Genomic DNA, 16,900 nt, shown 5'->3' with positions numbered 1-16,900 from the left:
TTCTTTTCTTTTCTTTTCTTTTCTTTTCTTTTCTTTTCTTTTCTTTTTTCTTCTCTTTTCTTCTCTTTTCTTCTCTTTTCTTTTCTTTTCTTTTCTCTTTTCTTTCCTTTTTCTTTCTCTTTCCTTTTTCTTTCTGTCTCTCTCTCTTTCTTTCTCTCTCTCTTTCTCTCTCAAAAATAAACGTTAAAGGGGTATCTGGGTGGTTCAGTCGGTTAAGCATGCGACTTCTGCTTGGGTCATCATCTCACAGCTTGTGGGTTTGAGCCCCGCACTGTGCTCTTTTGGCTTCTGTGTCTTCCTCTCTCTCTGCCCCTTCCCTCTACTCTCATGCGTGCACTTGTGCGCGCTCTCTCTCAGAAAGTAAACATTAAAAGTAAATGTTAAAAGAAAGTTATGTTCTGTTTAAGACACTAAGCACAGTATAAATTGTAGCTATTCCCCCACCCCCACCCCCACCCCCGCCAATACAGGCTTCAGTATTATCAGTAGCTTCAAACAGGTTATATAACTCATAGAGTAATATTTGGGGACTGCCATTTTCTTGGGGTCTGTTTTGGTACAGACAGTGGTTTTTTGGTATCGTTTATGTTGAAGCTGCTTCCCAGTGGTGGAATTGGTGGTTATAGCCCAGTGTGAGGAACCAGTGTATTTCCTTCTCTTTGTGGTTTTATCAATAGCTGTTTTTTTTTAGCTCGTGAATTAAGAAAACTAATTTATTCAGATTTTGAAGTTGATTTCATTATGTATTAATAGTCTTTCTAACACGTTGGAGTTTTTAAATTTTTTTCTTCTAAAAAGTGTGATGTTGAAAGTTTCATTATTTGATACGTTTTAGTTTATTTCCTTAAAAATTGACAGCCGTATGGAAAACATAAAAAAGCCTTTCAGTTTTGTTCATCTGAACAGCTGTCCATCATTTTAATAAAAGCGCAATGTATTACTTTTAAATTATAGCCCAGTTGGCCTTCTGGGGCCACCCTTGAAATGGAAGGCGCCTTGACCCTCTGTCAGCAACTGCCTGCCCCTTTCTTCTCCGGAGAAGTCTTTGTTCTGTGACTCCTGCCATCATTTCTTTTAATCACTTCTGTAGCCTCATGCTGGACAACCCCTCCCCACCCCCCAGTACCCGTTCCGATCTCTTAACTGGAGATGTCTTTTGGGGGAGGTTGTATACTAAACTTTTTTACAGACTTGGAAATATCTTCAGAATTATTACTTAGATGTTGCATTTCACTGATTGAAGAAATTTATCAGCCATTCTCTACATTAGGAAACTTCACCTGGTTGTGATCATTTTGTAATTTTGCACTTACACTTCTCTGCCTGCCTCGCTTTGCTGCAGCTGTTTTTTTTTTTTTTTTTTTTTCCTTTCCCCCGGTCCTCATTCATACCTCCCATCTCTTTAAAGGTTTTTTTTTCCTGCTGATTTTATTACATTGCTTTTTCTTTGAACAGTGGCAGCATGAAGACCTCCTTATCAATAGACCACAAGCCGTGTCAGTCACACCTCCCCCTCGGTCTGCCATCCTAACCAGCATGAAAAAGAAACTCCATACTCTGAGCCAAATTGAAACTTCAATTGCAACAGTTCAGGTGTGTTCGGTCAGACCTTACTTGCAGCACATTTACTTTGAGAGAGCACCTGCACCGTGGTGACGTGTCGGTGCTCCGTGGTTCAGTGGATCTGCCCGTCTGTCCTTGGCTTCTGAGCTACAGGGGCACACACTGCTTTTCGCTTTTACGCGTGATTTATCTTTTTTCCTTACCCTCCAAGGTAACCAAATCTGCTATTAAGCTGTGTATTTTGAGCCAGGAATAGAGACATACTAAATATTTCAGGGTTTTAATGGATTTGATGATCACTCTGCCTTTGTGCATTAAGGGAACTCTGGTGATTAGAAAAATGTGTCTTCTGAAATGTACATAAGCAGTTCCATCTGGCTTACTGTTCAGACCTAAAAAACTTAGGCAGTTCTTATCCCTGTTGTATAATTAAAGGTATTTAAAGGAGATAGAATGTTTTCCTTTTATTATTGACTGTATTTCTTTGTCATTTCTGCTTAATATTTAGTCTCACCTCCCTTTTTTAAATAAGAGAAACAGTTCTTGATTATGGTTATGTATGTATCTTTGTATTGTGTATTCTTACATCATGTACGTAGTAGTAACTGATGTCTTCCTGTTCATTTTATAAATTAATGTGAGTACAAAATCAAGTGTAGTCACTTCTATAATTTTTACGTATTTAATGAAACTTTCTGGAGCTCACTTCTTTGAAGATCGACGTACCTTTTCTCTGTAGCATACTAGGCCTAGTTTTCAACTGTGGAGAGCCTTTCTCACTTGAGAGGTGTGTTTGTGTGAGAGAAAGAACGGGAGAGAAGTGCAGGAAAGACAAAGGATGGGAATCCTTTGCCTGAAGTGGTGAATAAATAGTGAAATAATTTTGTTACATAAAACCTTCTTTATCATGGTAATTTGGATACATTTTTACTATCTTCCATAAGCTGCTGAGTTTCTGAGAATTAGATTTTCATCTTTCACAACCAAAAGTGTAAATGGATTTTTTGAATTAAGCTATTTTAATTCTAGGTGGTTACCGTACAGTGTTACATTAGTTTTAGGTGTACAATATAGTGATTCACTAATGCGCTACGTTACTCAGCGCCCATCATAAGTGTACTCTTCAGTCCCCATCATCCATTTCTCCCCTCTTCCCACTGACCTCCCCTCTGGTAGCCACCAGTTCTCTATAGTTAAGAGTCTGTTTCTTAGTTTGTCTCTCTCTCCCTCTCTCTTTTTCTTCACTTGTTTTGTTTCTCAAATTCCACATATGAGTGAAACCTTATATTTGTCTTTTTCTGACTTATTTCACTTAGTATTATACTCTGTGGCTCCATCCATGTTGTTGCAAGCGATAAATGGATTTTCTCCTAGATAGCACATAAAGTGCATTAGGAATTGGATGTAGCAGGTGTTTGATTTTAAAGACTACTTTTTTTAAAAATGAAAAATTTTAAGACAAACTGAAAGCCAGTTCTTCCCAGACATGTTGAACCTGTTCAAAGTGAAATTTTTAACATGTTTGTTAAAAATGTTTTCTGAATGATGCATGTGCTTCTTTTGAATCTCCCTGGTATTGATATAAGATGCCCAGTAGGAACTGGAGAGTGTCAGATATTCACTGAGATTCTGCTGGCTTTTACAGGAGAAACTAGCAGCACTTGAAGCAAGTATTGAACAGCGACTCAAGTGGGCAGGTGGTGCTAACCCTGCACTGGCACCTGTACTGCAGGATTTTGAAGCAACAATAGCCGAAAGAAGAAATCTTGTCCTTAAAGAGAGCCAAAGAGCAAGCCAGGTATTGTGACCCGTGCGTGCCATCTTTGTTTTCAGTTACATGATGATACAGCTGATTGGAAGTTACGTGTGGGATAACTAGGGGTAGCTGGAGAACCCACCCTCAAGTTGACAGTACTGGGAAGAGGGAGCTGGTAGGCCTTGGTGGGAAGGGCATCCATCCTTCAGGCTGAGCTCACAGCCAGTTATTTTCCTGGACCTTTACTGCCTCCCAGCTAAATATAAAGTAGATTCAGCCTCTGTTGGAAAATATGGAGTTGAATTCCATATTTGTCTAAGGTTCTCTTTATGCAGCTTAGGTGACCCAAAGATTTGATACTATTCTTTCAGCATGGCAATAAAATGTCTTTATGATCTTGAATTCTGCCAGAGGTTGTGGATTAAGTTTGTTACTTTCGGGGGTGGAGAATGGAAACAAACTATTAGGTATGTCCAGTCAGGTAGAAAATTAGACTAAATCAATGACATGTTTCAGTACGTACTTAAAAGAACTATTTGCATAATCACAATAGTATTATCATACCTTAAAAGATGTACGTAATGTCGTCAAATAGCCAGTTAGTATTCTGTGATCTTTATTGTGAAGTTAGGCAAGAGGAGAAGCAGAAGGGCAACATTCCAAATTGAAATTTGGACATAGCACAAATAAGCTGCCCCTGAATATGATGATAGTTCTATTACGGAATAAATTTTCTGTGTGAAAGCAGTTGTACAGCAGATACTTTTACCCAGTTGTACTTAGGTGCTTTTAACCATCTCAGACCTAATAACATCAGCCAAAAAAAAAGTGCATTTATTCATAGCCTTTCTCAGGCTTACTTCTGTTTTGTCCCAGAAGAGTCAAACATTCATACCATTTTCAGGACCAGTTTGGTCCTGAATTCTGGAAATGAACAGGCAGTATTTTTTCATGTCAATTAAAATTGCATTCCCCCCTTATTGTGGTGGTTCCATTCCTCTTTTGCCTCTTCACAGGTCACTTTCCTCTGCAGCAATATCATTCATTTTGAAAGTTTACGAACTAGAACTGCAGAAGCCTTAAACCTGGATGCTGCGTTATTTGAACTAATCAAACGATGCCAGCAAATGTGTTCATTTGCATCACAGTTTAACAGCTCGGTCTCTGAGTTAGAGCTTCGTTTATTACAGAGAGTGGTGAGTCTTGAATCTTGGTGTGGGGGTAAAGAGACTTGTTGATGAAAATGATAAGGCCAGTGTCATGTGCTCGAAGTCCATTTAATATATTCACTCGGTTTACATTTATGCAGTGTGTATACTATGTATATGATGTTGTTATGAGGGATATAACAATGGTTAAATCTTGCTCTTAGGGCCCAAGGAACCTATTAATTATAAATACAATGAATTAAAAAGTGAGCCTGGGTGGCTCAGTTTGTTAAGCATCCAACTTCAACTCAGGTCCTGATCTCACAGTTCATGAGTTCAAGCCCTGTGTCAGGTTCTGTGCTGACAGCTCAGAGCCTGGAGCCCACTTCACATTCTGTGTCTCCCTGTTTCTCTTTGTCAAAAATAAATAAAATATTAAAAAATTATTTTAATGTATTTGTATTAAAAAAAAGTGAAAAGGGTTCTCAGAGCCACAGTTGGAAGTTCTGTGGAGTTTCACAGGGAGGAGAAATACAACGTATAGCAAATGACTTAAATGTACTGAAAATACGGTAGCAGACAGGGGGCTAGTGGAAGGTGAATGCTGGACAGGAGGGCTAAGTCCAAAAATAGCAAATTGATACATTTGATGTTTATATTTTATGAGAAGACTTTAATTAGGAAGCTCTCGTGGCCTTTGAAAGCATGATTTACATTGGGTTTAGCATTCTAGATTCGGATCATCTTTGGTATTCTAGATACATTTGTTATGTCTTAAACTATTTCTATTTCTTAAACTATTGTGTAGGTCATTAGTTCATGACTTGGCAAATGAGTTTGTGTCACTTTGAGTTACTAGTACCTTTTAATGGTGATGATGAAGGAAAGAATCTTCCATTATTTATTCCATCTAATGCTTAAAATCAAATGTTTATTCTGTTTAGGACACCAGTCTTGAACATCCTATTGGCAGCTCTGAATGGCTTTTGTCAGCACACAAACAACTGACTCAGGATATGTCTACTCAGAGGGCAATTCAGACAGAGAAAGAGCAACAGATAGAAACGGTCTGTGAAACAATTCAGAATCTGGTTGATAATATAAAAACTGTGCTCACTGGTCATAACCGGCAACTTGGAGATGTCAAACACCTCCTAAAAGCAATGGCCAAGGTAAGACTGATACGAGTGACACCCAGTCAGATCTCTCTTTTCATAAAATTACAAGTAGTCGTATTTGGGAAAATAACGATATAAACAAAAACAACTTCTTGGTTCACATCTTCCAATTTGTAATGGAGTTAATTTGTGTTTTTATCAACTTTTTTTTTTCTAAAGCAGGTAGTCGTATTCTGATTTTGTACCCAGAGAAACTGGGGGTTAAAGAAATGGATTAACCCAGAGTCCTATAACTTAACAACAGAGCTGAAACTTGAATATAGTCTCCAAGTGTTTAGATCTCCAGTGTCTCGTCCTCCTCCCCAGCCTTATCCCTAAGCTCGTTCACCTCAAAATGAATGAAATGTTGTCTCTTCCTTTCAGTATCCTACATAATTTCTATAGTAAGGAAACTCAGCCCCACAAAAAAGCTAAATAACTTCATCATTACAAAACAATGAATCATTTAACTTGGGGATTTAGTTTTACTTGGACTTTTTGTTTTGTACTGGAAACCAGATTCCTGTAGAAAAGGAGTTAATACTTGCTGGAAAAACACTTATTACTTGTTATTCAAAATGTGACTGTCTTATGAGTTACTACTGAGACCAGTACCATTTCTGTCAGTCACTAACATGTGGATTCCAGGATGAAGAAGCTGCCCTGGCAGACGGCGAGGATGTCCCTTATGAGAGCAGTGTCAGGCAGTTCCTAGGTGAATACAAATCATGGCAAGACAACATTCAGACGGTGCTGTTCACATTAGTCCAAGCTATGGGTCAGGTTCGAAGTCAAGAACACGTTGAAATGCTCCAGGAAATAACTCCCACCTTGAAAGAACTGAAAACACAGAGTCAGAGGTAAGGATGCCTTCTGGCCTAGATTTCAAATGGAAGCAAAAATCTGGTAGAGTAAGTTTGGCTTATTTAATTCATTTAAATTTTTTCAGTTTTGTTCAGATTTATAAGTAGCTACCTGGTGAAGCATTTCATAAATAAGCCATTTTATTTTGTATTTCAGTATCTATAATAATTTAGTGGGTTTTGCATCACCCTTAGTCACCGATGCAACAAATGAATGTTCGAGTCCAACGTCAGCTGCTACTTATCAGCCATCCTTTGCTGCAGGTATGACTTTTCCACTTCAGAAAAGACCTGAAACTTCATCTGTTCCTAATCTTATTTTTTTAATTTATTTTTAAAGTTTATTTATTTATTTAGAGAGAGAGAGAGAACACGAGTGCATTTGAGCGGGGGAGGGACAGAGGGGAGGGAGAGAGAGAATCCCAAGCAGGTTTCCTGCTGTTAGCGCAGAGCCCGACATGGGGCTTGATCCCACAAACCATGAGATAATGACCTGAGCTGATTTCCAGAGTCAGATGCTTAACTAAGTGAGCCACCCAGGTGCTCCCCTCCCCCTTTTAAGTTTTGGCTTAACTTTAAAAGTGCTTCTGTGAGAGAGTAAAAATACCTTGTGTTTAAATCTTCTTCAGATAATTTATGAATGGGGTGCCAGGGTGACTCAGTTGGTTCAACGTCCTGCTTCAGCTCAGGTCATGATCTTGCGGTTCGTGAGTCTGAGCCTTGTATTTGGCTGTCTGCTGTCAGCACAGAGCCTGCTTCAAATCTCTGTCTTCGTCTCTCTCTGCCCCTCCTCGCTCACGCTGTCTCTCTCACAAATATATAAACTTAAAAAAAAATAACACATGAATATAAAATAAATACTTGTCAGGGAAATTATAAAAAGAAAAATTTGTAGTTTCATTCCAATTAGAGGTCACTCCGTTAATATATTTGTTTTTATACTTGTAGTTACGTATGCATAGTACCTGCACAAATTGTGATCATTCTGTGAATGCAATTTTTGTTGTCTTTTCCCACTTAATATTAAATTGGTAATTTCGTCGCCACCAAATGATCTTTTAACAAGTGACTTCATGCCCAAATTTAATATGCCATTCTGTGTCTTTACCATATTAACCTTACATTGTTGGACAGTTCATACGTTTCTAGTATTTTGGTGCCACAACAAGCATCACTGTACAAATTCGTTTTTGAATGTCTAGCTTTTTAGGCTATATTTTTCAGAGGACAGTATCTATTTGAAGGGATAAGGATTTTAAGGTTCTAAAATCATACTCACCTTTGTGGCTATATATGTGTAGTTGATGGTTGAGAGAGCCCTGCCCTGCTCTTTGTCTCCCTCCATCTTCTGTTTACATGTGAATTGAGCTACCCTCTCTTTCCCTGTAGCAGTCCGGAGCAACACTGGCCAGAAGACTCAGCCTGATGTGATGTCACAGAACGCTAGAAAGCTGATTCAGAAAAATCTTGCCACATCAGCCGATACTCCACCAAGCACCATTCCAGGAACTGGCAAGAGTGTTGCTTGTAGTCCTAAAAAGGCTGTCAGAGACCCTAAAACTGGGAAGGGTAAGTTAGTAAGAATAAGGGTGCCTTAGATACTTGTACAAAGTTGTGGTTTGACTTCTGTGTTTCCGTTGCTTTGTAGCTGTGCAAGAGAGAAACTCATATGCAGTGAGTGTGTGGAAGAGAGTGAAAGCCAAGCTAGAGGGCCGAGATGTTGATCCAAATAGGAGGATGTCAGTTGCTGAACAGGTGACCTTTTAAAAATTATTTATTTATTACTTTAATTATTTTTATTATTTTTTTAAGAGTTTTATTTAAGTAATCTCTGCACCCCATGTGGGGCTCGAACTGGTGACCTCAAGATCAGGAATCACATGCTCTTCTGACTGAGCCAGCCAGGTGCCCCCAGGTGACCATTTTTAAACTTGATCTACACATTTTCATGCTGCTGAAACAGTACAGGTTAAAAGATAAACTCACCCATATTCTTGGAGGTTCATCAGGAAATGAGGAACTGGAATTTATTTTCGGGATTCCGAAGATTTTGAGTAACATAACTCTGGAGTTGTCAAACATTCACCATTTTATTCTGACTACCCTGTTAGCATGTTCCTTTCTCCCCAGTCCCTCTTTTAGCAGAAATTAGAAGTGTGACTTGACCCTCTCTCCTTCACGAGAACACAGTTAATCTGCATTTTAAAGAGGACTATCTGAAGGTTTCCAGTGAAATGAGGGTGATGTTTGGGTGCGGGAATAGTATCTATAAAGTGTTTGGGGGTGTCCGTTTGTCTGAAGTCATTACTCTGAAATTTTCTCATTAGTGTTATTAAAATTATATATTTGAGAATGAATTCCCCTCTAGCTGTTTATTTTGAAAAATTAATTTTCTTAATGTTTATTTTTGAGAGCATGTGCGTGCAAGAGAGAATGCGAGCAGGGGAGGGGCAGAGAGAGAGAGAGAGGGAGACACAGAATCTGAAGCAGGCTCCAGGCTCTGAGCTGTCAGCACAGAGCCCGATGCGGGCCTCGAACTCATGAACCTCAAGATCATGACCTGAGTCGAAAGCTTAACCAACTTGAGCCTCCCACTTGCCCCATATGTTGAAGTATTTAGGCATGAAGTGTTACTAGGTATTATTATGTATTATTAAAAAATTAATAAATACTTCAGTATATGTCTCCTAGACAAAACATTAACTCAGGAAACTTACCATTGATGTTAACATTGGTTGTTACCTAACATTCAGTCCATACTCGGATTTCTCCAGTTATCCCCAGATGGCCTTTATTGTTTAGCCCTTCTCTCTTGAACCACCTGCTCTGCCCCCAACAAGATCTAGTCAAGGCTCATCTTCATTTCATATACTTGTTCTATTTTTTAGTTGTCTTCAACGTCTAGAACAGTTCCTGATCGTTTTCTTTTCTTTTTTTTCTTTTATGACATTTACCTTTTTGATGTGTCCAGACCAGTCATTTTGTAGAATGTGCCTCACTTTTTATTTGCCTGATATTTTCCTCATAATTAAATTCAGAATCAACATTTTTGTCAGGAATGCTATGTCGCTGATGTGTCTCTCTCAGAATTTTACATTAAGGGATACCGGTCACTGTGCCGTCTTTTGTGTTACTAAGTTAGGTCATTTGGTCAATGGTAGTGTTCTCCTGAATTCTCCTTTACAAATGTACCTTTTATTCTGTGGGTTGAAAATTTGAGACTATGATTACCCTGTTTTCAATGTTTTGACATCCACAATTCAGTTTTAACATCAGCACTAAAAGTTTTTTTTTATTTTAAATGCTGCTGCACCACTGTGTAGAAACTTAAACTCTTCTTGGTCAAGAGGTACTTCCTTAGAAATTACCAAGTTTGTTAAAAAAAAAATCCATGGACAGGGGGTGCCTGGGTGGCTCAGTCTTAGGTTAAGTGTCCGATTCTTGGTTTTGGCTGAGGTCATGATCCTCACCATTTGTGTTTTGAGCCCTGCATAGGGCTGTGTGCCGACAGTGTGGAGCCTGCTTGGGATTGATTCATCCCCCTGCCCCCTACACATGTTCACTCTCTCTTTCAAAATAAACTTAAAAAAACCATGGACGATACTGAGTCAGAGGGGTATCTTTGCTTCCGAAGCTTTCTGGTAGGTTAATAGCTTGTGTACTTTCGCGACTGCCTGTCTTCGCTCTCTGTCCATTTGTTTGAAGGATCTTTGGCTATTGTGCTTTTTATTCTGATAGTTACTAAATTTTACATGAAAGAGAGTTAAGGGACTTAGAGGAGTGGGGTAAGTGTAGAGATCTTTGTGCACGGCTTTTGGTATAAGTCATCATTCAGCAGCCCTATATTGAGCATTTAATATACAATTGGATCCTCTGGGTTCTCTGGATACAGAGATAATTATATCTCTTACTATAAAAGAAAATTCAGCTGAGTCAGAATCAAAGTATTTGTTGAGTACCCAACTGTATTGCAGAATGTGCCAGGCACTTTGTTATACGCTGCCTAAGCATTTACCTAGTGACTTCATGTGTTTAACCCCAGGAACACCTGTGCGGTCAGTGGGGGCTCTCTTCATCTAAGGATTGAAAAGGCTCAAAGGGATTTTTGACTTTCCCAAGACACACCTCTTGTAAACTCTGGGATTATGAGGGAGGCTCAGGTTATTTAACCTCTCCACCATAGCAACGACATGTCCTATGGGCAATTAATTTGGGTGATTAGAAACTTACTTTTAAACAATTCTTAGAACTCATATATGTCCTTTGAAGTTTTAAATGGTTTAAAATATTATCCTGCCTACTTTTACAGGTTGACTATGTCATTAAGGAAGCAACTAATCTAGATAACTTGGCTCAGCTGTATGAAGGTTGGACAGCCTGGGTATGAATGGCAAGACAGTAGATGAGTCTGGTTAAGCGAGGTCAGACATCCACCAGAATCAACTCAGCCTCAGGCATCCAAAGCCACACCACAGTCGGTGGTGATGCAACTGGGGGCTTACTCTGAGGAAACCTAGGAAATCTCGGGGCGCTAGGAAGTGAATCCTGCAGGACAGCTGCACTCAGGGATACGCCCAACACCATGGCCTGCAACCCCAGGGTCAAGGGTGAAAGAAAGAAAGCTCACCGCCTGAACATGGAGATTGTCTTTCTGCCACAGAACAGCTGCAAACGTGTCAGGAGGTTAGCTGCAGAAAGAAATCGGGATGCCGCGGAGCACAGAGTGATTTGGAACTCCATTCCACCTGACCCTGTGTGTACAATCCAGGAAAAAACAAACCCCGCTCAGAAACAGAGAAGACTGGGGCCGCGAAGAAATCACAGCCAAGGAAGATTTGATGCATTCAGATTCTCGTGTAACACTTGTTGCTTGGCAACAGTACTGGTTGGGTTGACCAGTAGGCACAAAAAGGCTATGCGATAAGAATTTCAGAAATGGACTGGAAATGGAGAGCTATGTAACAGATACACTACATTGGAAGAACTTACTTCTGAAATGAAGGGAAAAAAAAACTACCCATCGTCCTGTCCTCCTCCCCCAACCCCACACCATCTACCCATCCTCCTTTTACCTGATCTAGTAGATTAGCCATCTTTCAAATTTACTTTTATTTCAATCCTTACATTTCATATACTTCCGTCTCGATGCTGTTAACCTATTTGGAGTGATAAACGGGAATTTCTCCAAAACCACTGATAACATGGAAAATTCAAGGATTGTTTAAAGGTCTGATGATCACATACAAAATGTAATCCTGGTTATTTAAGTCATTTCTGTGATTCTATCATGTACAGTTTCCAGAATTGTCACTGTGCATTCAAAAGTAATGAATCTAACAGACATTTGATTTAATGTACACTCTCCTTTGCTTATAGTGTGCATTTTTGGGAGGTCATTCAAATTTTCCCTCTTCTGCGATTGCTGTAGTTTCTTTCATAGAAAGTAGCTAATCCAATGTAATCTTTTACCTTTTTAAAAACCAGGATAGAGTACCTATTAGAGTTTTACATTGTTGATGACAGATTAACAATAAAGTGATGTTCTGGTGGAGGTAGAGTGAAATGTTTTTTAATTCAGTTTTCTCATTTGATACTTTTAATTTACAAAGTGTAAATTAAAAGTGCTTTGGTTTACCTGGCATTTTAGGACATGTACATGAAACATCAGCAAATGAGAACCACCGCCATCGTTTATTAAGTTCAGTTATTAATCTGTGAAGTCCTTTACTTTTTGCACAATTTTAATAGTTTGCTGTGAATTCATGATCAAGGTTTCCTTAAATTTAGTGTTGCATTTCAGTACTGTAAGCTGAATTGTTGATCCACAATAAAAACCAGACTAGGATAGGATTCTTAAAATCACGTATCAACACAAAATAGAACACAAAATCTTGATTGAATGCATTTTTCCTGCATTTTAGAGATGAGGACTGTGATCGTTTCTGGTCGCCGGTTTTCACAGACAAACTTGAAGGGTATTAAGGAAAAATTCCACATAGCTCTGGCCTTTTCTGTATTCTGATTGCCACCTTAATCTATAATCCTTAGGTACCCGTGAGAGAATGCATCTCAGGATCAGTGCTTTTTTTAATACTTAGGCAAGTATTGCAAGCAAGGTGGTATTTTCAAATACCCGTGTGTCCAATAGCCAGTTAAGGAACCTAGTGCATCAAATTTTATTTTCTTCATTCATTTGGACCTTATTTTCACAATCGAAACAACCTATCTGGAATAATGATGCCATATTGTGTTTTGCACGCTGCTTTATTTCCTCGAGGCTCTGTGGGAGCTGCCGTGTCCATCACCTGATTACCTCTGCTCTCTCAAAAGTAAAGTCTTTCCGGCGACATTCTTTGTTGTCACAAGGAAAAACTTTTATCACAGTGATAAAACAAGGTCACACTAGTTTGTCCTGAGAGAAATTGCTTTTTTTTTAGGTAAGGAAGGTAAAGGAAATAGGTGGGTTTTATTGCCTGAGAATTTCAGGCTTCAGAGGTACCTGGCACCTTATCCGAGCCAAAACAAAACAGCTTTATATCAGAAACATGTGCCTCTGATAAATTACCCATCGCTTTTATTTTAAAATGGTCCCTCTGAGAAGAAATAGCGTGGCATCATACATGTTTGGTTGTGGGGCAGATGTGACCGATGACTTCAAAGCTTGCTCTTTACTGCACTCTGCACAATAAGACCCTGATCTGCACAGTTTGCCTTCGTCTGGGAAGTCTTTCTGTAAGCAGCCTTGGCTTTTTGAACCGTTGGAAGCAAACTCAGCAGATGTAATCCGTGGTGAAAGGCCCTAGTGATGGAGCAGAGTGAGAAGCCAGCGCAATACTGGGGGGATTGTTTTGTAAGATAAAGCTGAGAGTGCTGTAGTTGTGAAGTCACACGTCTTTGCTGATACAGAATACCTGTGGACAACCAGGGATCTGCTCCTCTCTTTTCCTTTCTCTCCAAGATTCAGGGGGTATACAATAACCTACAACCTCTTCTTCCATTCAAAGTACCCTTGGAAATTGAAGTTGATCGTAAGTGTTTTGTTGTCTTTGCTTTTCTAAAATTGCCTGAATTTTAGTTGATATCTCTACAGAGCTGTGGAGGCTTAGTGGTTTATGGAGCTGTGTGTATTTCTCATTTAGTCTTTCTTCGCTGTGTCTTGCAGGATCTCATTCTCTCTGGTCATGAGTTAACATAGTTTGCTAGGATTATTAAGATTCTTTTGCGTCTGGCACTTGTGGTGAGTGTTTTTGAGATACGTGAGATTTCTCTGTGTGAACTGATAATCAAGCTCTTGATCTGCTTCCCTAATTTTTTTTTTTTTTAAAGAGCCCAAACCCCAAGTTCAGGGTGAGGGTTTGTAATACAAAGAAAAACTTTCGTAACTTCTGCCCTTAACACTTGCCACTATGAAGCTTAGTGTGTAGTTTTTCTTAATACTGTCCGTGTTTGGTGTCTTCTGCATTGTTTTTGTTTTTTAATTGTGGTTGTTCTGACGTGTGAAATTTAAGGAAAGAGCCATTAAAAAATGCCGAGCAGGGCAATGCAAGTACAGCCAAAAATATTAGAGTTGATGTGCAATCTTAGGTCCTTTTAAATCTGGGGTATTATAGGCAGTACTTTAAATTGAAAAGTCTTCCTGGCCTATTATCCTCCACATATTTGTAATTATTCTGGGGGCTTACTTGTTTTGGCAGTACTAAAATCAAAGGGGCTGGTTCTTCTTTTACCTAATTCTTTTCATATGAAAGGAAGCACCTACAATTAGCCTGTTAGACCGATTCATATACATCAAAAATCAGCAAATGCTTTACTGTTAGCGCACATACCTTTGTTTTACATAAGATTAGATGAATGTGAAAAACAGTGACCTTCCATGCTCTATCATCGTGGGCTTGTAAAATGTAATTTAGAGCTAGGACTTTCCCCCCTTAAATCAAGGAGGTAGACTATAGTAATGTAAGGGTCACTTAAAGAAGGTAGATTTTGTTTTCAATGTATGGCTTGTATTAGAAATTGTCCTCCTGTGGGGAAAAGCTAGCTTAGGGTTACAAATTTTTCCAAACATTGCAGAAGGGGGAATCCCCTGTATTATGAACCCCTCAGGATTTGTTGCACTTTTCCTGCTTTTTAGGCCTGAGTAACAACATCACCATCCCTTATTTACAAAAAGGCAAATGGACTCCAATTGAGAAGCTTTACAGGTTAAGGGTTAGTTGTACAACATGGAACCACTTAGAGTCCCTTGCTTTCTACGGGAAATTGGGCTTACTAGGGAAAAGCTGTTTGTTGTGCTAATGTAAAAATGTCATACAATTAGTTTGATTTTTGAAGATGGTAAACTTAAGGAATTGCATGTTCTCCTGAAATGCAGGCTTGTAGAATGTTTTTCTTTCAAAACAGGCTTTTTTTTTTTTTTCTTTTCTTTGCCTGACAGTCCAAGTTTCAGCTCCTGTTTAAAGTTGTTGTGTCAGTTATTTTCCTGTTTTAAATTTCTCTTATATTTCCACCTGTAATGTCAGTGGCAACATCATACTTCATTTGTTAATTTACTTTACCCTTATAAGAGCAAATTGAGTTTAAATGAATCTTCCTTGTCCTAGTAACATTGTATAAATAAAGTGGCTTCTCTGTACAAAAGGTTGTAATGCCTCCTGATGGATATAATTTTGTGATTGTATTTAAGATTAAAAGTTGAATAAATCACACCAGCTTCCTGAAAATGTTCATAATGCATCTTTTGGAAAACAAAAATACATGCCTACTTTGTGCATATTTGCATTAACACAGCAAAGATTGTATGAAATACCTGTTTTTCAGAAAATAAAGTCTTAAAAGACATAGCATTTAAGCTCTGGATTTATTGGTTAAAGTAAGTTTCAGAAAGCTTACTTTTTCAATATGGTTAGAGGTTTTGTTTTTGTTTTTTTAAGATTTTGTTTTTAATTAATCTCTATACCCAGTGGGGCTTGAATTTAACCCTGAGGTCAAGAGTCACATTCTCTACCTGAGCCAGGTGGGTGGCCCTCAAAGTAATTTTTTAATCGTCAAAGTATATTTTTGAGCAGCAGCTAAAATTTTACTTCTGTGGGTAAGTTCTAGTATCAAGGTATAATTAGCTTGTCAGTATTTAAAAACAAAACTATAGCACATTATTAATATGTATATTCCCTGGGGTATGAAAGCTCTGTAGGAAAATAGAATGAAAATGTCTGGCTTGTTTTAATATCTGGAAATGAGATTGCATTTTGTTCTTGCCAGTTCATTTTAAGAGGATTTATGTGAACCGTGTCATCATTGGGCACCTTTCAAAAGATCACTTCCTATTTTTGTTGTATAAAAACAAAGGGCAAAAGAAAGCCCTTGAGGGTAGGTGTTTTTTAATGATTAGGCCAATTGGAAGTTTACAGAAAGACCTTACAGCAGGGCTTCTGTGCTGTGAAGTTGCAGATAGGTCTGGGACCTCATTCCTTGAGTAACAAAAACTGGGGACTGGGGCAACCTGTGCTGTTGGAGTTGCTTCAGTTTTTTTCACCTACCTCAATTTCACAAGCTGGTGTTGAAGTTGTACATAGGGAACTTGGCGGAATCAGACGCATTTTGTAGCAGAGGCTGATTTCCCAGAGTAGAAATGTCATTTTTAAAGCATAATAATTCTGTGGCTTCTCCTTTGGATGCGGATGTTACCGTGTCTAGATCAAGATTTTGCACACAGTGCTAAATATATTCACTAATTATGTGGCTGCTGATAGGGACCTTTTAATGTCCTTTTGAAGAGGTAGGCAAGGGCCTGCTCCTCAAACTTCATAGCTTAAAATCTCCCCAAATGGGATCTCTATCAGCCGGCTTCAGCTTACCCACAAAACCGATCCCCACTCCAACATTCTGCAAAGTGGCACTTATATTTAAGAGTCCCCCTTCCTTTGTAAAGGGTTACTTCCCCCCAAGTATTTATACCTCATCCAGATGCTTCCCCCCACCTCTCCCGCCCCAAAGATTTGTGGTAATTCACACCCTTCCATGAAATTCACAATGCTCCTTCCCCACTGGCTTGTTCTCTCACATCTCTTTATGCCTTCCCTGAACTCTTAGGAACCTGGTAGTTATTTAAGTAATACTTTTAAAATAAATTTAAACTTGTGGCATAATACAGGTGATTATAAAAGGATAAAAGGTTGTAAGTTAAAAGCTACGGTAAAGTTTCCTGAAACCTATCTGACCAGGTCCACATCTGGCATGGTTTTGTTCCTATTAATACAAAATCAAGCACTTAATGCATTTTGCAATCCTGCAGAGAAAAGAGGTGGAAGTTATTCATCTAGTAAGTAGTGTATCTATATCTAGTAGTTCATCTAGTTCTTAAATTGCTTATGAATTCCACTGCTTAGCAGAGGGTTTATTTAACATCTTTCCTTG

General features: G+C 38.8%; 1 protein-coding gene across 6 annotated transcripts in view; it reads left to right on the top strand.

Moving 5' to 3' along the window:
- Positions 1-15,190, top strand: part of SMG1 (SMG1 nonsense mediated mRNA decay associated PI3K related kinase) — a 101,963-nt gene extending 86,773 nt beyond the window's left edge. For 5 of the 6 annotated variants that reach the window (XM_049638324.1, XM_049638321.1, XM_049638323.1 and 2 more), the window contains 9 exons: positions 1,456-1,593; positions 3,209-3,361; positions 4,336-4,515; positions 5,412-5,639; positions 6,273-6,484; positions 6,645-6,751; positions 7,877-8,056; positions 8,136-8,242; positions 10,797-15,190. In XM_049638324.1, the coding sequence (XP_049494281.1) occupies positions 1,456-1,593; positions 3,209-3,361; positions 4,336-4,515; positions 5,412-5,639; positions 6,273-6,484; positions 6,645-6,751; positions 7,877-8,056; positions 8,136-8,242; positions 10,797-10,874 (1,383 nt within the window). In that variant the 3' untranslated portion in view covers positions 10,875-15,190. The remainder of the gene's footprint in view (positions 1-1,455; positions 1,594-3,208; positions 3,362-4,335; positions 4,516-5,411; positions 5,640-6,272; positions 6,485-6,644; positions 6,752-7,876; positions 8,057-8,135; positions 8,243-10,796) is intronic. The other variant, XM_049638322.1, reaches the window with a different exon arrangement.
- Positions 15,191-16,900: the final 1,710 nt, after the last annotated feature.

This window comes from Panthera uncia, chromosome E3 (assembly GCF_023721935.1).
Source record: "Panthera uncia isolate 11264 chromosome E3, Puncia_PCG_1.0, whole genome shotgun sequence".
Taxonomy (NCBI): Eukaryota; Metazoa; Chordata; class Mammalia; order Carnivora; family Felidae; genus Panthera; species Panthera uncia.
Note: the sequence above shows the minus strand (reverse complement) of the source record. Positions and strands in the feature narration are given on the sequence as shown.